The sequence below is a fragment of the Aedes albopictus genome, chromosome 2 (assembly GCF_035046485.1).
Source record: "Aedes albopictus strain Foshan chromosome 2, AalbF5, whole genome shotgun sequence".
Taxonomy (NCBI): domain Eukaryota; kingdom Metazoa; phylum Arthropoda; class Insecta; order Diptera; family Culicidae; genus Aedes; species Aedes albopictus.
Genome location: NC_085137.1, coordinates 459,087,863 through 459,109,502, shown reverse-complemented (window position 1 = coordinate 459,109,502; position 21,640 = coordinate 459,087,863). Strand labels below are relative to the sequence as shown.

Genomic DNA, 21,640 nt, shown 5'->3' with positions numbered 1-21,640 from the left:
TGTAGGGATGGGGGGCCTAAACGAAATCGAAAACTGGCGCAACCGCCGACTGCGAGAGAATGAGCGAAGCGCGAGAGAGCGCAAGCCGAATAGCAGCACAAAGAGGACGGGCGAAAAACCTGATCTCCGTCACAACACCCCCTGTTTTCCGAGGTCCCGCGCGTCGCCACCCAAACGGTGATGTTGCCGCATAGAACAGGGCTGGTGAGGGTGGCGACGGCAGACGCGTGTGCGGGTTGTAAACATATGATTTCCTCTCGCTTCGCTGTCGTTGTCGATTCGCGTTTACACAGTAGCGCAGCGGGTCGGTCGGTCGGTGGTAGACATGCAGGAACGACGACGTCTGGTCGTTTGGTGAATGCAATGCAACACAATTCAGTAGTGTGGGTTGTCAGATAGCGAGAGAAGAAGAGAGAGACGGTCGGGCTCGTAAAGGGGATTCCGATACACACCCGTTCGCTGCAGGGTAGTGGGCATCGAAAACGGGTGAATCTCCTGGGTCTCCAGGAATCGGTTGAATGTGATGCAACCGAATGGGGGTCCAACAGGGGTCACAGAATCTTCAAACCCAAAGATGATCCATTCCAATTGGACTTTCCAATCGGATGCAATCCGCAAGCATGTGTCGGATAATAATGACATCTGCGTGTGTATGTGCTGCGCGTACGTGTGAAGTGAACGACACAAGAACGTTGCAAGTGGGTAGCAGAAGAGAATGAAAGTCAACCCAACAAGAGCGAGAGAACAGTCGGTCGGTCGGTCGGTCGCGCAGTCTTTCGTGCGAGAGGAGGGGGTGGTGCATCCTGATTAGGCAACTAGATGCGACGCGAAGTCGTGCCCGGTTGAGCTAGGCAACGAGGCAGGCAGTTGGATGGAAGAAACCTGGAGGAAAGGAGGCGGATACTTTACACAACCTCGCTCATCGTACAAGCTGCTGCTGCTGTAGTTGCCATTACAGCACACTGCACTGCCACTACTGGAGCGCCTACAGCGAAGGAAACAGATCAACACACCACACAAACGAAAGGAAGCGCGTTCTCGGTCGTCCATCGGTCGCCGTTCGTCGCGCGGAACGTTCTCGCTCTCTGGAAGCCGTGCTCCCCACTTCACACAGCACAGCTTGCGCTCGAGTCGTTGCGTTCACAACGCAACACATTCTAGAGGCGTGTTGCGTGCCGATTCGGGTCGTGCGAGCGCGACCGTATAGCGAACGAAATCGAGAGGAAAGCAAATTATGAGATAAATGAATCATGTGCGTTTTCGCTGCGAAGTTAATTATTCATCGATGATGTTGAGGGGGTCGTGGCGGTGGTGGTGACGGTGCTGGTGGACGAGGCGACGAGTTCCGTAGCAGTCGCTGGTTTCTTTGTTCCCGAACGGTGTTGTTGGGAAGCGTAGCGGATGGGTAATGAAGGAAGCGTCACGCGAAGGCATTTGTCGTAAAGGTAAAGCGACTACCGATGAATCAATCGGCAATTGTGTACACTGAAGTTTTTTTTTACGACGGTAATGGTCCCGCGTAAAAAAAAACCGCGTAAAAAAAAACCGCGTTATTTCAAGACCCGTCGTAAAAAAAAACCGCGTTATTTCAAGACCCGTCGTAAAAAAAAACCGCGTTATTTCAAAAAACGTCGTAAAAAAAGTCAAGTCACGTTAGATGTGGTGCTGACTATTTTACGCGTGTTTTTGAAAAAACGCGGATTTTTTTTACGACGGGTCTTGAAATAACGCGGTTTTTTTTTACGACGGGTCTTGAAATAACGCGGTTTTTTTTTAGGACGGACCGCGTAAAAAAAACCGCGTAAAAAAAAACCGCGTAAAAAAAAACCGCGTAAAAAAAAACTTCAGTGTAAATCCAAGCGCGCGCGGAGAAGGAAATGGAGAAGACGAAGCGCGGCAAAGGGAACGCGACAGGTGGAATGTCTCTGCTTATTGGTGGTTGCTTATGCAATGATAAAGGTTGACGAATTTCCACCGTTCTGGTTCGGGTCTGATTGATGCGAGAATTTTCTGGGATTAGGTAGTGAAAGGCGAGTACGAGGTGGTGATACAACTAGAAGCTGGGGTCGATAATGAGCTTAGTCCGGCGAAGTGCGAGGATTGTGGGAAATAAGGCCTGTGCAATATCAGCTGTCTTAATAGGAAATATGTCTGCTGGCATTGATTTTTCCATTTGGAAGGAAATGTTTCGGCAATGGAATCGGTCAAAGGCGAGCATGTCTTGGAATTTAGCCGCTTTTCCGAAAGAGGAGTTGCAATGAATTTGGGTGGGGTGGATCCGTTAATTTGGAACCTAAACATTTTACATTTTATGGCGGTAATTAAGAGTAAAACATCCGAACCAGTCCAGGGTTTAGGATATTCAATTTCACTGGCTTCGACTACTCAAACCCTTTATCCACAATGACCTTCATAGGAGCATCTACTGCAGCATAATCGTTATCAGCAGTAATGGCATTCTACGATTGAGAACTTACCGGTACAGCATCATCATCTTCTTCATTTTTTTTGGATATGATTCATCGACTTCTTCGACATATGAACATCATCTGCTTCGTCCTCAAGCTCGAGTTTTTTCCCACTTTGCAGAAAACAAGAATAATCATTATTTCTTGTCTCCGTAGGCTCATAGACGCTCTTGCAACCACCAGAAGTATCTTGAACTCCAGCTCGTACAAGTCGCCCTGGAGGTAGGCCGTTGCGATCAAATGTCCGCCCTTCTTCAACGTTGCTACCTGTTCGTTGAACGATACTTCTACGCCTGTCTTGGTTTACTTGCTTATCAATATGGGTTATCCCGTAGACCTTCAGCAATTTTCACGACTGGTGCTTGCAGGTCAACTCCTTGGTCACTTATTCCGTCGACGACTCCATCTTGATTTGCGAGCAATGCTCGACTTTCCTTGGCAACGTGGATAATTACAGGCTTCGTCAAGCTTCCTAATGCCGGCAAATATCTCTTCGGGCTCACCAGGTGTTCGCTTGCTCCGGAGTCCAGTTACCTCTTTTCACTTTTCCTCGGCAACGTCGCTGTAAGCCATGAAAACGTCCGCTTTGGAACTGGAATCACTTGCCACATTCGCATTCCTATCTTGCTTCCAACAATCCTTTTGAAGATGGCTTTTCTTTCCGCATATTTAGGTAGCACGCCTGAACTTCATGTCGTCTTTGTTTCCAACAAACGCCATCGGTTCTCCTCGTGGATCTGATATCGTCCCATACGCTTCGATTCGATTCGATCACCCAAAGGCCGGGTTTTCATGATTTCGTATGTAAGATTAGCTTCAGAACTCAACGAACAGAATCAACGATATTTAACTTATTCAAAAACACATGAATGCTTGTAAGTGAAACATTGTGGAATGTAGTATTTATTGAATGATTTTTGGCAGATACTTTCTACGGAGAGTGCCATTTTAATAGAGAAGAACGTGCCTCTGAAACTGAACTAGTGATAAATAAAGGAAATTCCTTAATTCCTTCATCAGGGATTTCCTTCGAAAATTCCTCAAGGAGTTCCTCCGCGAATTTCTTTGGTAGTTTCTTCGGGAATTTTTCTAAGAGTTTCTCCGGGAATTTCTTTAGGCATTTCTCCGGGAATTCCTCTAATAATTCCTCCAGGAATTTCTTTAAGGGTTTCTTCGGACATTCCTCCGGAAATTCCTGGAGGAACATCCCTCTTGTAGTTCCTCTAATAGTTTCACCAAAAATCTCTCAAGAAGTTCCTCCGCGAATTCCTCTGGTAGTTCCTCAGGAGTTAGGAGTTCCTCCGGGAATACGTCTAATAGTTCCTCTAGGAATTCATGCGTCCTTCCAGGAGTTTATCCGCGTGTCCCTGTGGGAGTTCTTGCGGAAATATCTTCAGAAGTTCTACCGGGAACTTCTTTAGGAATTTCTCCGGGAATTCCTCTAATAGTTCCTCCAGGAATTTCTCTAAGGGTACCTTAGGGCATTCCTCCGGGAATTCTTCTAAAAATTCCTCAAAGAATATCAGGAGGTTTCTCTAGTGTAGAAGTTCTTCCTGAGATTTCTTTAAGAGTTTCTCTGAGAATTTTTCTACAAGTTCCTCTGGTAATATCAGCCGTTTTCTTTAAAATGTTCTCCTGGAGTTCCACCGAGTAATTGCTTGGAGAATTCCTGAAGAAGTTTCTCCGATAACCCGTCTAAGAACTCTTCCGGGATTTCCTCTAGGAGTTCATCCGGAAATTCCTCCAGAGGTTTCATTGGGACGTCCTCTTGGAGATCGACTGTGAAATTCTCTAGAAGTTCCTCTAAGTATTTCTTCAGTAAGTTCCTCCAAGAATTCTTCCATGTGCTTCTCTGTAAATCCAACTAGAAGTTCCTCCAAGAATTCCTCTAAATGTTGCTCTGGGAATTCCTGGAGTTTCGGAATTCTTATGGTAGTTTTACTAGGAATTTCTAAACAAGTTTCGCTGTGAAATCCTTTTGGAGTTCCACTGAAGTTCTATCGAGAATAACTTTATGAGCTCTGCCATGAATTACGCGAACTCCTAAAGGAACTCCCGGAGGAACTCCTGGAGGAATTCATGAAAGAACTCCTAGAGAATTCCCGGGAGAACTACTAGAGGTAAACCCGGAGCAAATAAACATTACTGGAGGAGTTTCTAGAAGAATGCCGCAGGAACTCCTAGATAAAGTACCGGAAAAACTCCTAGAGGAATTCCTGTAGGAACTGCAAGAGGAATCTCCGGAGGAACTCCTAGAGGACTTACCGAAGGAACTCCTAGAATTTCCGGACGAACTCCAGGAAAAAATCTCAGAGGAAACTCACGCAACTCCTAGAGGAATTCCCGGAGGAATTCTCAGAGAAAACTCCCGTAACTCCCAGATGCACTTCTAGAGCAGCGTTCGAAGGATTGTTATAATCGAACCAGCAGCGTTCAAAGGATTGTTGTAATCGAACCAGCAGCGTTCAAAGGATTGTTAAAATCGAACCAGTAGCGTTCGAAAAATTGCTGTAATCGAACCAGCGGCGTTCGAAGGATTGTTATAATCGAACCAGAAGCATTCGAAGGATTTTTGTAATCGAACCAGCAGCGTTCGAAGGATTGTTGTAATCGAAGCAGAAGCATTCATGGGATTTTTGTAATCGAACCAGCGGCGTTCGAAGAATTGTTGGAATCGAACAAGCAGCGTTCGAAGGATTGTTGTAATCGAACAAGCAGCTTTCGAAGGACTGCTGTAATCGAACAAGCAGCGTTGTTAAAGAACCATCAGCGTTGGAAGGATTATTGTTAAAGAACCAGCAGCGTTCGAAGGGTTGTTGTAATCGAATCAGCGGCGTTCGAAGGATTGTTGTAATCGAACCAACAGCATTCGAAGAACTGTTGTAATCGATCCAGAAGCATTCGTTGGATTTTTGTAATCGAAAAAAGAGGGTTCGAATGATTGTTGTAATCGAACCAGAAGCGTTCGAAGGATTGTTGTAATCGAATCAGCATCTTTCAAAGCAGTTGTTGAAGTTGAACCAGGAGCGCTTAAAGATTACAAGCGAGTCAGCAGTGTTCAAAAGAGTTGTGAATTTAAACCAGTGAGGTTAGAAGGAGTATTGAAATCAAACTAGCAATGTTCGAAAGATGGTTGAATCCGAACCAGCAGCGTTCAAATGATTATAGAATTTGATACAGTAGCATTCAAAGGATTGTTGTAATCGAACGAACAGCGTTCGAAGGATTAATCGAACTAGAAGCATTCGAAGGATTTTTGTAATCGAACCAGCAGCGTTCGAAAGATTGTTGCAATTGTACCAGCAGCGTTCGAAGCAGTTGTTGAAGTTGAACCAGGAGCGTTTAAAGATTACAAGCGAATCAGCAGTGATCAAAAGAGTTCTGAATTTAAACCAGTGAGGTTAGAAGGAGTATTGAAATCAAACTATCAATGTTCGAAAGATGGTTGAATCCTTACCAGTAGCGTTCGAAGAATTGTTGAAACCAAACCAGCAGCATTCGAAGGATTGTTATAATCGAACCAGCGGCGTTCTAAGGTATGTTGTAATCGAAACAACAGTGTTCGAAGGATTAATCGAACCAGAAGCATCCGAAGGATTTTTGTAATCGAACCAGCAGCGTTCAAAGGATTGTTGAAATCGAACCAGTAGCGTTCGAAGCAGTTGTTGAAGTTGAAGCAGTAGCGATTAAATATTACAAGCGTTCAAAGGGATTGTTATGATTCTCCACATCATGAACAAAGTTGTAATTGTAACCTTGGTATTGCTAATTTAGAGAAAACTTTCCACTTTACGGAAGATTGAAAAGCTACCGCATCTGTCAGACTGATGATTTTCACCAATGCATCATCAATCAGTCCAAGGATACCTTGGATCAAGCCTTGGATACGACGCCGATGATCATTGTTTGTTGTTGCTTTTCAGAACATTTCACTTTGCAAGCATGCTTTGATTTGACCAAACTTTTCAATGATACGATCATTTTCATGGCTGCGGTAGGACTTTGACAGCTGCGGTAGAACTCGGCGGCTACCGCAGAGTAGAAAATTTTCTAAAAATCCGCAATAATGTTTTGAAATAACCCGGGAAACAAATGGCCGTGTAGTTTTGACGTTTAAGCGCTGTTTGCAGATAAGAAGGAATTTTTCAGCCTATCTTGATGCATGGGAAATTCCTTGCCTGAATCGCTCAAGAAACCGGGTTTTCTTCGATCGCAGTACGCAGTAGCGAAGAAATGACAGTTCAAATGGCAGTCACCGGAGAAAGTTTCTTGAGCGATTCCTTTCGAACTCGAAACTGCGCTTTAAGAAAGAGTTTTTCGGACTAAATCCTGACCACGATCCTGACAGAAGCTTTATAAAATGTTGGGAGGGGTTACGATAGACGAGAAATTGTTTCTGAACTGCAAATCAGTCTTGAGGATAGATTTTATAGGGAATATTTCGATTGTAATTGTTATCCGAAAGTTGCAGAGCTGTGTATGAAGGATACATCAATACTCACCTGTTTGCCATCCATGGCAAAACGGCGAGAAACTGTAGTTACCTGAAATGATAAGTTGGAAATATACATTGATTAGTATTTTTGTTATGTTGTTGTTTTGTTCGATGGTAAAAAAATGATAAACAGTGTAGAAACATTGTCTTCTCAAGATAATGCAAATTGTTCCATTTTAGAATATCATTTAGACAATTTCTAGTGATGGGTGGATTAATTTGCTCTGCGTTCAAATTGTAATAAATATCCTATAGTCCTAATCGATGGTACCAATTGTTCGATCGCCGCGATTTGATATGCTAACTTTTCATTGATTGGTTTTCGGCGAGAAATGATAAACTTTATGTTACCAGATTGTCCGGACGTTTCGGTCGATTCTGCTGGCCTTCGACCATCTTCTGCGGACTATTCTTCCAACCGTCATTTCACAATTGGACGACCATAACTAATCAGAAGTCCTTTATCTGGCCTTTGACAGTTCTCCTTTGAAAATGACAGCTCTGTCTTTGCGCCATTATTTGGCAGTTGTAAACAGTGGCATACACGGACCTGTCAAATGAAAAGGCCTATAGTCTATTTTACGAAACGATAACAGTGTTGATATAGTCTATTTTACGAAACGACAACAGTGTTGATATTGATATTAACACTCACGGGCTTGGGCGCAACCTCCTGTCAAATTTTCATTCATGAAATGAGCGATCAGCTGATCCGAAACGTCTCGTAAAATGGCTCATTGATATTAACACTCACGGGCTTGGGCGCAACCTCCTGTCAAATTTTCATTCATAAAATGAGCGATCAGCTGATCCGAAACGTCTCGTAAAATGGCTCATTCTTACTAAAAGCGATAATCACTCATCACTCACATAGATATCACTCATCAGACCCGGTCAATGAACAGCGAATTGCCCTGCTTGATGAAGGTCCACATACCAACCGAACATCGTCAGCTAAAACAACCCAATCGTATACCCACTTCCTACTTAAGTCATGTGCCCAAATCAAAATAGAAGAAAATTTCGCGACCAAAACCACCCAACAATCACGTTCTGTTTCCGTTCATGTACTAGCAAGGGGGTTCTTGCCTCCAAAATTGTTTGCTATATGTTTGAGGACCGGAATTCAAAACATCACGGTTCCGATCGACGCGAATGAACAATCGTGGAAAACCTACTTGGATTGAGTTGTTGGTTGCCCGAGTAAAAGTGGACTTGTTCACGCGATCTGTAAACTTCATTACAGTGAGTAGACACTCGATAATTGTTCCAAGCGGCTTAATTCCAAGTGCAACAACTTTGTAGCTATCGCATCGCTAGCTGTCAAAATGATGCGTCGATTTTAGGAGAGGATGCGACATGTAATCAGTCAATTTGAGACCAATTTACTGTCAAATGGAGACCAGTCGAAAATGATACCCGTTTGCTGCGATCAGATCGCTGAAGGACATTTTGTTGTTGGCTTGGCCGTGTTGCCAGTTTGTAGGTTAAGCATTTGATTTGAAATTTTTAATTTTTTTGTATGGTGGGTCCGTTCACCTTCTACCCGGGTTCCCAGTTACTTTATATTGTTCCGGAATTGTTGGATAAAACACACGGCGCTATTTTTCAAACATCGATCGACGTCATTCCGATCGTTGGTTGCTGTGCGCAAACACTGCTGTTGGGCGGCGGATTCCAGTCGTTGTGGATCAATGTTTCGCCGCCCGCAGATATAGGAATCGAGCAAGTTCAAACAACTGAAAACGATCATTACGCGCTCGGAAAAAAATATTGTTTGCCGCCGATTGTCGTCGTCGTGTTGCCAAAACAACACTGCCGCGCAGCGCCAGATCGCGGCCTACTGCGTGTTGCCGCGTGCGCGCCGCAATGCTTTCGGGGTTCGCTAACCCTTTGTTTGTTTTTTTTTTCCTGCTCCGATAATGAACATATACCGTGGGTCGAAAAAAAAAGATGCGTATCGACTGACTACACAGCGAACGGTACACCGCACCGTCGCACTTCCTGCTTTGAGTTTCGGGCGGGCGAAGATGGACAGAAATTTGGTGACGAATGATATTTTTGGGCGATTTTGCGCGCGCACGTCACAGACACAGTTGGAGCGCACACCGGACCGGGTCCGTGTGCGCATAACTGTCACCGAAAAAAAAAAATGCTGTCACTTGATGGCACTTCCTGGTCGGCATTGGATAGACACACGCAACGCAGCTTTTTTTCTCGGGCTCTGATTGCAACCTGATTGCGATGACACAAATGTCCCAAATGGAGGATAACGCGTCTCTGGAGATGGCTTTCTGATACCTGAGCCGTTTTCAATCAAAATGATCCAATTCTGTTTGGAAACGGCCCAGCTCTAGTGTCAAAATTCTCGAACCGAGACTGAGTGAATTCGGTTCATCGGTGGATAAGGCCATAGCACATAGACGAGTGCACCGATGAACTTAATTAATCGCGGACCGAGAATTTTGACACTAGAGCGGGGCCGCTTCCAATCAGAATTGAACGATGTCCAATCAGAATTGAACAATTCTGAATGGGAATAGCCCCGCTCTAGTGTCAAAATTCTCGAACCGCGATGAATTCGGGTCATCGGTGCCTTATGCCGTTTTTCTTCATTATCCAGTTCCAACCTGGGTTGGAACTGGATCAGATCACAGTTTCAACCCCAACCCGACTTCGATTTCACTTGTACTAAAGTTTGTTTGATGTTGTTTGTTTACACATTTTCCGCCAGTCCAGTTCCAACCCAGGTTCAAAAAGAAAAACGGCATTAGTCTATCCGCCAATGATCCGAATTCATTCATCTTCCAATTCTGATTGGAAACGACCCCGCTCTTGTGATAAAATTCTCGGACCGAGTGAATTCGGTTCTCGGTGGATAAAGCCATGGACTTTTCCACCGATGAACCGAATCCATCGTGGTCCAAGAATTTTGACACTAGAGCGGGGTCGCTTCCAATCAGAATCGAATGATTCCCAATCAGAATTGAACTGAACAAATCTGATTAGGAATGGTCCCGTTCTAGTGTCAAAACTTTCGGACAGAGTGAATTTTGTTCATCGGTGGATAAGTTCATTGACGTTTGATTTGTGCTTGTGAGAAATCTAAGAAAAAACATGAAACATCAATTTGTTTCAAATATATTACTAAAATTTAAAAACAAGAATGAATAGATGTATTCCACAAACGGCGATTAAAACAACTAATTTCACATTCTCTTCTCGGAATCATAGAGGGACAGTAAAAAAAACGGCCAACAAAACAGATGAGCGATTTCCCATTGCACCCAGAACAAAAAATGTGTAGCAGCAAAATTATCTCGTCCATACGGATGGACGGGTGCAGTGTCATAAACTACCTGCGGAATGTGCCGAAATGCCAACCACCACGAGATTATTACCGCCGAAATTTGCCACCGTTGAACGGATGCCACATGCAACTCGAAACCGTTTTGTTCGTCCTGTTCCGTTTTTAATGCGGTGACTTATTTTTTGTTTTGCACAAACATCAGTTGCAAGTACAGTGCACGTTGGGTAGTTGCAAGCTCACGGTAAATTAAACCAAAACTTTGAAAAATCTTCAGTGAAATTCGCTGAAATAATCGACGATTATGAGAATTGGCTTCTTTAGCGGTGTTGAGATAATTCCATATTCAGAATCTGCATGCAAAACTGAGCCGAAATCCAAATTTTCATGAATTTTGGTGCCCGGGAACCTATTCAAAAATCAGTTCAGAAGTTCAGAAGTTTGTATGGAAGCGATTTGTCGAATCACCCCTCGTCGCATTTTGTACTGGGCGGAGCTGTCAAGCAGTTGGCCAGCTGCCAAAAGGTGATTTCGAAAAATTCCTTCGAAATCGATTTTAGTTACCAAAATGAAGTTCTAAAAATCTGAAAAAAATCATGGTGGTTCAGAAAAAGGTGCTCTTTCGTATAAAATCAAAATATCAATAGATTTTTCTTAATTTAAAACCCCAATTGAGCATCTCCAGACATTTTCAATAGATCTTAGGGTGGGTCAAATCGGCTACTTTCGTTTTTATTCTCATACGAAAGTCCAAATACATACGATAAACTAGAAATGAACTTTGTTATGGACCTCTACACGAGTTCACTTATTTGATATTTGAGCGGTGCCATGTTTACAGAAAATGAACTCGTTTCCACGGACTTATCCACCGATGAACCGAATTCACTCGGTTCGAGAATGTTGACACTAGAACGGAGCCGTTTCAAATAGGCTAGAGGAACTGGTTCACCTAGCGTGAATGGGGATGAAGCATCTGTCACTTTTGCATTTTTTATATGAAGAATCTACTTTTTATCTTCGTTAAATTCATCCAGTTCCTCTAGCCTATCAAGATTGGCAGATTCCGATTGGAAATAACCCCGCTAGTATCAACATTCTCGGACCGAGTGAATTAGGTTTATCGGTGGCTAAGTTCATGGTCACCGCTCAAAATTCAAACGGGTGAACACGTGCATTGGTTCATCAGAAAGCTCATTCCAGAGTAATCAATTTTTACAGAAATTAAAAAAAAACAAATAGAAACGGAATGTTGCAGCTAGCAAACAAAACTGTCAACTCTCGATTCAGGAAAGCTGCAGGCAGAATCAGCCTCGGGAATGCCAGGAATTTCGGTTCAGGTATTTGCTATTGTTGTTGAACTGTGCGCGCGGTGGTCGACGGTCGTATGACATACACGCGCTCGAAGCGTATAGTTAGTTAGCATAAGCAATGCAAATGCGGACACACATGTCTCGGTGCGGATCGGATCGGCGGCCGGCGGGACAGGACGACTTGCGGGCTTCTAAGCGCGCGAATTGTGACAAACTTCTGTCTGTCATTTGTCCCAGTTTTCCACTTGTCGGGGGTTACGCATGCAGCAATGTTTTGACGTGAGGGTCAGGGAAAAATGGGCCACCATGAGCTGTGAGCCGAGAAATTGGAGTAAAAACCGATGAATCAATTCTATGGAATTCTTCGCGGACTATGATGTTTTTTTATGATGGTCATGGTGAGGTAACTTCCTGGCAGAAGCATCCTTACTCTCGTGAAATGAAAATTAGCATTCTTTTCGGCTTTTTTGCAGCCCTATAATAAATCTTGATTGCAGTAGGCTACACGTGGCGCCCAAGTAAAGATTGTATAAAAAAGTAAACCGGATGACGCACATGTTTTCATCGTTTACCCCTTTTTCTACATCTTGAATTTATGATTTCCAGTTAATACCTTTAATTGGATGATAGACATTAAGTATTTTTGAACACAGTTAACATTCATTGCTGAAATACATTCGGGCATGTCCTTAGATTCATATTAAACCTAGATAAAATAATTGGGGATTTATGACAGGTGTTATAACCTCTTCAGAACTAATTGGATTTAATATTGCTACTTGAAACTGATGTTTTGATAAAGAAATGTGTCAAGACTGTCAAGAGGACTCCTTATGGAAGTAAAAATAAGAGTTCTACCGTCTACCCCCGTTGGTGTCTGAACGCTGAACGCTGTTGAATTTGACCCCCGCTAATCTGTACATTGTTCAAACTGGAAATCGAGTTAAAAATGGTTCAAACGTCATTCTGCTCATGGAACGGGGTGAAACGGAACGCAGAATCAAAACAAAACAGCAAATAGGGCTATCAGCAGTGTTTTTTGTAGATGCCCACAGGGTTACTAAAATTTAAATTAGCCTCGTGGGTTTGCATCAGATGCGGTTCAAATCAACGGGGTAGGTAAATTCAAAATCCTCTACAGAATTCTGACAATACGTCCCATAACCTAGAAAGAAACCGAGTCAAACTTAATGTAACATTACCAAACCACATTGTCCTAGGAAAGTACCCGAATAAAAAATACAGTAGAAAAACCGAACGTTGTATTGTAACAGTACTATTTAGAACCATATTCTTACAATAGACACCACTGTAAAAATAAAAAATACAAAAACAATAAGATGTAATGTAGACACCTATACCGTGAATTGTAAATAAGATTTTTACAATATATTATACAGGTTGTTAAGTATCGTAACAATATAAAAATATATTTTTCTCCATATATATTTTTTTGCAAAACCATACATTTTATTGTTAATGAATTGTTCAAAATACTGATACGTGGGTTTAAATATACCGTACATTGTATGGTACATGAATGGTCTCAAACAATAAAATGTACCGTAAATAAATTGTTTTTAATTGTAATTTCACTACTGGTTATACATTTAATCAAATGGTTTTGGAATGGTTCTCTTTTGTTATGTTGTATTGTTTTACATTACATAAACCATATATTGTTATATTATCTTGTCATTTTCCTCCTGTTAATGGCACCTTAGGCTTACTAGATTTATAAGAATGCGCTTTGGAAATTCTCCAGAGCGTTTTCGATAACCCACGATCGCCCACGTCTAAGTCTGAGTAGTCTCTGATTGCATGAACAGTTGAAGCTTAGGCTCCCATGCCCCACCAGCCAGATAACTGGGTTTTGCAAACTAAGCATTATTTGTGGCAACACTTTGAGCGGCATGATGGAACTATGCCGAGCGCGCTAAGTGTTATTAGACCACTAATGTAGTTGCATGAAGTGGGTGACGAGGTACATAAGTATCATTACAGCGTGCTTAACCGTTATTGCAATATTGAGGCACCAGTTTGACTACAGTTTGAAATACATAACAACTCATGGAAAACTGTCAAGTTCGATTCAAATATAAGTTAGGTTAAAAAGCGAACCAGCAGACGAACCTATATTAGAAGTCATTTCAGTGTTCAGTCCAGTCCAGTCTTGTTAGAGATCACAGTCATTTACACCTTTTCGTCGATATTCGGCTGCCTTTGACTCCGACATTCGCAACACAAGCAATCAAACTACCGTACGAAACAAAAATGTCAAACGAATGCACTTGACCACGATTGCGTCTTCGGGAGACGGTTCGGCTTTTGTTATTCCTGTCTTCTTCCACAATGAGAGCTGTGATGGCCATATGTGTGTTGTATTCAATTCAACAAACAAGAATAAACTAATATTAACATTCATAATCGGAATTGGCTAAAATCCATGCGAAAAGCTAGAATTAGACAAATGTCATCGTGTCAGACGACATTAATTTGGCCCTTTTCTATGTTTATTGACCTTCGTCCTACCGCTCGTGTTGTGTGTAAGAGGTAACAGTAGCGCATGAATGTAACAGAGCAAGCTGACACCCGACTGCGGCATCGAAATGAAGGTAGTGAAAAATGTCGAATGTTTACAAGACTGGTTCAGTCCATATGTTAAAGATGGCTCTACGTCAAAGATAAAGTTTGTCAATCGCATTTGATTCGATTGTGGTCGAAGGCAAGTGAGAGAAGACGAGAAAACTACCGAAAGAATAGTGTTGAACTCATCCACTGATTTACGGTAATCTGACCTGCATCTTTCCGGGTTGGCCTACATTCGTATTTCTCTCATCGCACCCTACACACCTACCATACCACACCATATCTCTTGGAACCCTGCTTGGACCTGCAGTTCTTAGGACATCTGATTTACCACTGATTTAAACATGTTATTGACTTTAAGGTGAAACGGGACGCCGTGTTATTTTTCCTATCTTGCCTCTCTTTCTAACAATTTGCCTCGCGATTTTGAAGATGGTAATCTCGAGTTCTATCGCACTGAAGATGCTGAAAAACAATCAGCATATGCACTGCAAGTGAGCATACACAGTGATAGATTTTTGTTGCAAAATATGAAGTAGAATCTGAGATTACCATCTTAGTAGCAACAGAGCAATGGCGGATATTTCCCCGACCGTCCCGTCCGCCCTTAAATCGATGTTTCAACTTATTCACTTTTTTCTCTTTCCTTTCCTTTGCATAAAAAAAGTCACAAACATCAACAAAACAAAGCACGGAAAAAATCTTAAACTGAATAAATAATTAAAAATTCACGGAAAAATAATGTTTCGGAAAAGTGAATGGTTCAAACGTAAGAAAAACAGTATGATATATTTTTACATAAAAATCCAATGTAAATGTATAGTATAGCGAGCCATTTCATTACAATACACTTTATTGTAGCTGGTACACTGTATGGTGCAGGAATGGTTTTCACCAAACACCCTATGGTCAGTTTTTATCCGGGTAGGTACCAGCTGATTATTGACTTGCTCAACATGCGGAGGAGGTAGCCCTCGCCTCTCAATGAGAGTATAATGGAGGTGTGGAAGAGATGCTTTGTGTGCGTGAGATCCGTGTTTGGTGCAAAACATGTCACTACTACAAGCAAAGCGAGCTCCCATAAGAACGCGTGTCAAATAGTGACGTCACTATTTGTGTTTACATTTTTCTTTGCTTACTAATACATAGCCATCTCTTCTTCTTCCTCACCTGTAATATACTCTCATTGCTCGCCTCTCTCCCCCATCAACGAACATTATTTAACATTTCCATAGTCAGCTGGCGGCTGTCGGCTATCCACTGAAACTGTAACCGCACGTTGCGTTGTGACATCGAAACGTCACGTCTGGTCTTCGTTTTTTTGTCGTTCGTACATAGGGTCTGCGACCATTTGGGCAGGAGCACCTATTTTGGGCACTTACTTCTATAACTCAGTCAATTTCAAACCAATTGATATGGAATTTTGTACATGGCTAGATACTGTGCGTATCTAATCGTATTCCAAAAATTAAGTTAATTGACTGAAAATTGACTGAGCTACAGTGGCAAGTGCCCAAAATAGGTGCTCCTGCCCAAATGGTCCCAGACCCTATTTAGTTGGGCGTGAGTGGGTGCTTCGACGGAACCATTTATTTCCATTTGGGCGAAACTCACTTTCAAGGTCGCCTCGCCGTCTTGGGAAAGTCTATCGTTACTTTTAGTCGGAAATCTTATGGGACAAGAAAAATGTATGTTGCTGTTGTTGAACTTATTTAATATGAAACATTCGGTAATCCAAGTGGGTCATTACAATAATAATCGACCAAGTAGACCATGGATTATTCGTTGAACGATTTTCCTTATTTCGCGAACATCCAAATAACTTTGAATCAGCATTCCAGTTCGATCTAGTTAGAGTAGATATCTACTTCGTCATAAGCGCTAATTCCCGTCATATCAGGTGAAAAAAATGCCAATAATTTCAGGTATTCCAACTTATCTTTGGCAATGGCTCATCAGCACTGGAAATCGAAAAAATTACGCGAAATTACACTCCACTTACGAGTTTTCAAAGTTGGATTTCATTGTTGCAGAATGCAGCAAAAGCTGTTCAAATAATCATATAAAACATTGTTTTCCCGTCAGTTAAATGTAAACAGCAAGTTGTATTCGCCTAGGGTGAATGCAAGCAAACGTGTGCGTGGATTTTCTACAAACGATACATCGTATTTCACAACCACAGAGAAAGATTTCTTCGTTGCACTGTGATGGCATAAGGTGGGCAAAAATATAAACTGAAATATTTTGGTCGTTATTCTAAGGCTACATCTATGTCAATTAAAACTTTCTGCTCAGTCTTACTTTGAACGCGCGATTCTATTTGAATTGTGAAGAATTTTTGAATAAACACCTACGGTTAAATCATAATTCTTGGCCATCATGTGTGCCATAGTGACAGTCACGTAGAAGGTGTGCCGGGAATTGAATTCAGGTTGTGCCCAAATAGACATGAACTAGACGGAAACAGCACTCGAGCGACAATTATTCAGTCTTAGTACTTTAAGGAAATTGTAGTTCTTTTACATTTTTTTTAAATGATGAACTAGTGTAAATTAGTAATTGATATTAATTTGGCCATGAGGCGTTAGGCGAGGTGCAAGAATAAATCCGATCATTATAGGTCGGTGCTTAGATAGACGGGAATTACATAACTAGTCTACTGCAACTCGAATTCCCTGCGAACGTGATTCCGGTAAATTCCATTCCCATAACCCATCAACGGAATGATCGCGGTCATAACACACTTGGTGACAACAGCAAACTTCGAGCAACTTCCTTGTATTGCATCCGACAAAGAGTGGATCCAATTCTTGTTTAGACATCCACGTCAAAGCAAACTGCTCGTAAGAATTTATCGGTTTGGGTTCAGCTGAACACCCCCCGATCGAACGAGCGGCGATGGTGACCGATTGATCTCATATTTCCGATAACGACGTGTATGCATTCTTTCCGATTAACCAAGCGAACCGTGGCATAATTCAGTTTAGCATGTTGTTTTCGTTGTTTAACCCATGTGAAGAATTGGACACAATACAAAAAACATCGTACGCCTTCCTTGAGAAGATATCCTTCTTAAGTTTTCTTCAAATAGATTTTTTTTTGTAATCATCGCTTTCGAACGCTTCTATTTTAAATAGAATTTTTTTGAAACTATTCGAAAATAGTTATTTATGTAGCGAGTTGCAAAAAGTTGTTTTTTTCAGCACGAGTCAATGATGCAATGATTTTTTCATTATACAACCCATTTGAGTTGCATAATGTTCATAATGCAACTGATTTGAGTTGCATTATGAACATAATGCAATTATTTTTCATTATGCAACTCATTTCAGTTGCATAATGAACCAGTTCTGAAAAATTGGCCATTATGATACCAAAAGGAGTTATATAAAATAGGAATTATGATACTGAATTGCATAAATATATTTTTTTCTCGAAACATCTCTAATTTAATATCCCTCGTACGTGAATTAGAAAAAAAAATAACATCTCTATACATGCATACATACATAGACTAGACATACAACGTATTTGTTTAATTTTAGTGTTCATCCTAATTTTCTGTTTGATGTATTGAATTTTGCACGATAACGTCACGAATGAACGTTAGGTTCACTCACGTTCTTCACCTCTTCTCTCTCACACAATTTTGATAGTTTCCGGTGGTTTGTTTTGATTCCCATTCGTTGCCGTTCTCTTCTCTTTCGGGGAGAAAATGGAGATTAAATTTTCATACAAAACTTTATACCAAAGTGACAAATACTTGTTGTTTTGACAGGTATCTTGCTTGTTCGGAACTGTGGGGAAAACAGCAAATCAAATGTTCCAATTTTGACGTTTATCCCATTTGTTTTTTTTCAGGTTAGTCAATGTATACTGGTTTGTTCACACGAAACATTGTTCATTAATTTTACTATAAACTAAGCCGTTGAATGGGAGATCCATGATCTCACTGAGGCTAAATCAGCTTAAGGCTTTACGGGCTTCACCCGACAATCAGAATCATCAGTCATTGCTTTCAAAATTTGAAGATGCAAATCTCAAGTTCTACTGCATGGAATGGGCTGGAAAATTGATCATCTGTGTGCTTACATGTGATGAACAATCGACTAAATTTTCGGTTAGATCAGTCCACTGGAACTAGAGTTTTGCATCGTCAAAGTTTCTAAGGTAATGATGATGAAAGAGACGGAAGATAGCAAAGTTAACACGGCGTCCCGTATCACCTTAAAGGGTAAGCAAATCATCGATGGATGTTACACGGCGCTCGTTAGGTCATCCACCTAAGGCTGTGGGCCCGTATATGCTACTCCAGTATCGCCAGATACTCACAATAGAAACTCTTCTATTTTTAGGCAAGAATGACGCCTGCTACGTCAGGTTGCAGGTCAATATGGGGAAGGGGAAGAAAGTTATGCTTGCAATCGTTTGCACCACTATGTCTGCACAAGCTCATGCTGGGACGTCGGAGTGTTTTTGTGAAATGGTTGTGTGGCAGAAGGTTCATGTTGGTGCGTGGATGCCAGGTGTAAGGTGATAGATTGTGTGCTGATTACCCAAGTAACAAAATTAATTTTATAATGCTTTTGAAGTATTCTTAAACACCTGTTCTTTAAAACCATGCATAAACCAAATTGCTCTACAACACGACATCAGCTCAACCATAAACCCGCCATAAGATCAAAGAGGCCCATCCTAAGATGCTCTTGGAGAGTTGTTTTTAAATTTCTCTTAAAACTTGTTGTACTTCCCAAGTTGTCCTCAAGGCGAATTGCTCTCTCCTTGTAGAATTCTTCAAGTGCACGATAAAACAATGATAAATTTGTCAGTGTTGTTGCTGATGCAGCTTTTATGTCGACAGAAAAGTTTGGTGAATTAAATTGAAATTAAAAACACAATGAAAATGACACATTATTGTAATCGGGATTAATTTATTACACAAATTGGAAATATTTCCGGGATGTAGCAAGGATGCCAAATGCCAAGCAAAATTCATCGTATATATGTTGCGAGATACTTCCAAAAATTGCAACGCGCTTCCATTATAACGCACTAATAAAATATTTAAAAATATTATTCCTGGTCATGCGAACATTGCTCATGAGTTTTCTCAACATGGCTTCCATTGAAATCTAGGCCGGTGGTCGGTCCATCATCGATGGTTTTAATCAACATCACCATAAGATCGTCTTAAATTTCTTTCAACTCATGCCAGAGCTAAAAGCATAACTCAAGAATACTAGGATTTATAACGTTTTCATTGCAGCGTGGTTGGCCTCCATCAAGAACGTCTTAAATTTATTTCATCTTATGCAAGGGTAAGAAGTATTATTCAAGACTACTCAGGTTTATAACGTTCTTGCAAACTCCGCCGAGAACGTCATAAATCATGTACGCCAAATTGTAAACAAACAATAAATTATCGCACCGCGGTGGATTTTGTGAACTTCGTGCGATAAATTTAATCATCAGCCCGGTACCGTTGCCAACCAGGCAGACCTTTTTCGGGAACCGACCTTGATGTGGTGCAGCGCCTTATTCCTCCGGTCAGCATTTCCAACAGGTAAGTGATTTTGCAGGTCGATTATTTGACTCCCGATTACAAGAAAATCGACGTCCTGGATGACCAAACCAACCTCATTTCAGATGCTGCAACCGGAGGAACTTGGCACTGCACCGCGTCGCGGTTGGGTTTCCGGGTAGGTGTTCTTGATTGGCAGCAATAATGGAACGATGAGAATCAAAATCTGATGCTTGAGTTTTTTCTTGTATTTTTCATGTACCAAACTGTTCTCATGCGAGAACAGTTGCTCTTGATCAAGAACGGATGATGGAAGATAACTACAAGAACCTTATAAAACTGAATATAAGTTCAACAGCTCTTGTTGTGTTTATGGTTTTATGAACTGAACCTCAAGTATTCTTGGAGGTGTTTTTAAAACCACATATTGATGAAGAATAGTTATGCTCAGCTGAAACTCCGATAAGATCAACTAGAATATGCAATGTTCCGATAAAACTATCATAAAAACAAATAAAACCAAATAGAATTAGGATTGTTACTTGGGTAGTCTGAAGATTATGCTAGAGGAATTTTTTGTATTAGCAGAAGTAAAAAAAAGCTGCTATTTGTCTTGACGTTTCGGTCCGTTTGGGACCTTCTTCTGGGACTCGTTTTTTTTAAACAGATTTTTCGTACTTTTTTGAAGGTGATTGATCAAGAATTGTGGCAGATTTAGTTACACTTAGCCCCAAGCACAATCTAGATTTTGTTCCTTTTGGTCAATTTGACGGAATCGTTGTGTGGCATTCGTACAACAAGCCCAGCCCACTGTACAGTGTGTTATGATTTCAACACACAATTGACAGTTTGACGGATGCTGTTCCAGTTTGGACAAATTCGATCAATTATGATCATTATTCCATTCGATTATCCGTGAATCCACTGTCGCTTCCATACCATCGATCGCTGATTGCATTTTGTTTATTGTCTATCCGGTTGGAATCAAGACCGACATTCAATCAAAAATTGCCATTTTCTTAGTCTACAAGTGTCGCAACTGTTTCGCATCTAGTGCGCTGTGTTGCTGACAACAACGGGAAGGATGCGCCCTATTTTTGACATGATTTAAAAACGTCGCGAGTTGGGTCGCGTCGCGACTTGATTGTGCGAAGTCCGGTTTGGTGGCGGCCCGACAATACTAATCCTAATTGGACAACCCCGGTAAAAGTTACGACAAACCAGCTCAACATCGTCTGACACAATTCCTCGTTCTGGGTGACCAAGACCGTGAAGCAGCCAGCATAGAACTTGAACTACTCAACTCGTGGTGCACACACGTGATACCATCAGCAGCGCCGCCGTGTCCCATTTGTGAGCGCTCCCGCAATCAAATCCCACTCCCGAATTAGAGTGCCAGAAGTGTTGGGTTTTAACGACACCCCGGTTAGCCCGGCCGAGAAACGCATCTCGCCGAATGATTTACAATTTGGGACAAATTAGCTCACGTCGTCTAGCGACTACTAGCCTAGCTTTTAGAGTTGAGTTGCATTTGACGATGGACCGACAACCGACTGCGACGAAATGATTCAAAAATAGGTTCAAAGATCCAAGATTCTCGTAACTGCGCCTGCCATCATTGTCACTGCCACCTATTTCGGTGGTAGGTAGGTAGGGTAGGTGGGTCGGAATCGCGAAATGATTAATCTCCGACGTTGCTGGTTGCTACTGAGTGCGACGCGACTGCCACTACTACTGGAAACCCTAAGGGCGTTTCCTCCGCCTGCCATTTGAATCTATTTAGTCGACCCGTTTATAGCTAGTGTGCTCTGTGCGTTGCGTTAGATAGGTAGGAGGTATATGCGAAAATTTTACCGGGTGTAGCACCACAGCCAACGAACGTCCGTTGCCGCCACGCCGCCGGCGGATTTTGCGTTGATTATGTCAAATTTTCTCGTTAAAATGACT

General features: G+C 41.8%; 1 protein-coding gene across 1 annotated transcript in view; it reads right to left on the bottom strand.

Moving 5' to 3' along the window:
- Positions 1–6,822: 6,822 nt before the first annotated feature.
- LOC109418953 (GATA zinc finger domain-containing protein 10) overlaps positions 6,823–21,640 on the bottom strand; it is a 567,982-nt gene continuing 553,164 nt past the window's right edge. The window contains exon 3 of the mRNA XM_062853956.1: positions 6,823–7,012. Within this exon, the coding sequence (XP_062709940.1) occupies positions 6,960–7,012 (53 nt within the window). The 3' untranslated portion in view covers positions 6,823–6,959. The remainder of the gene's footprint in view (positions 7,013–21,640) is intronic.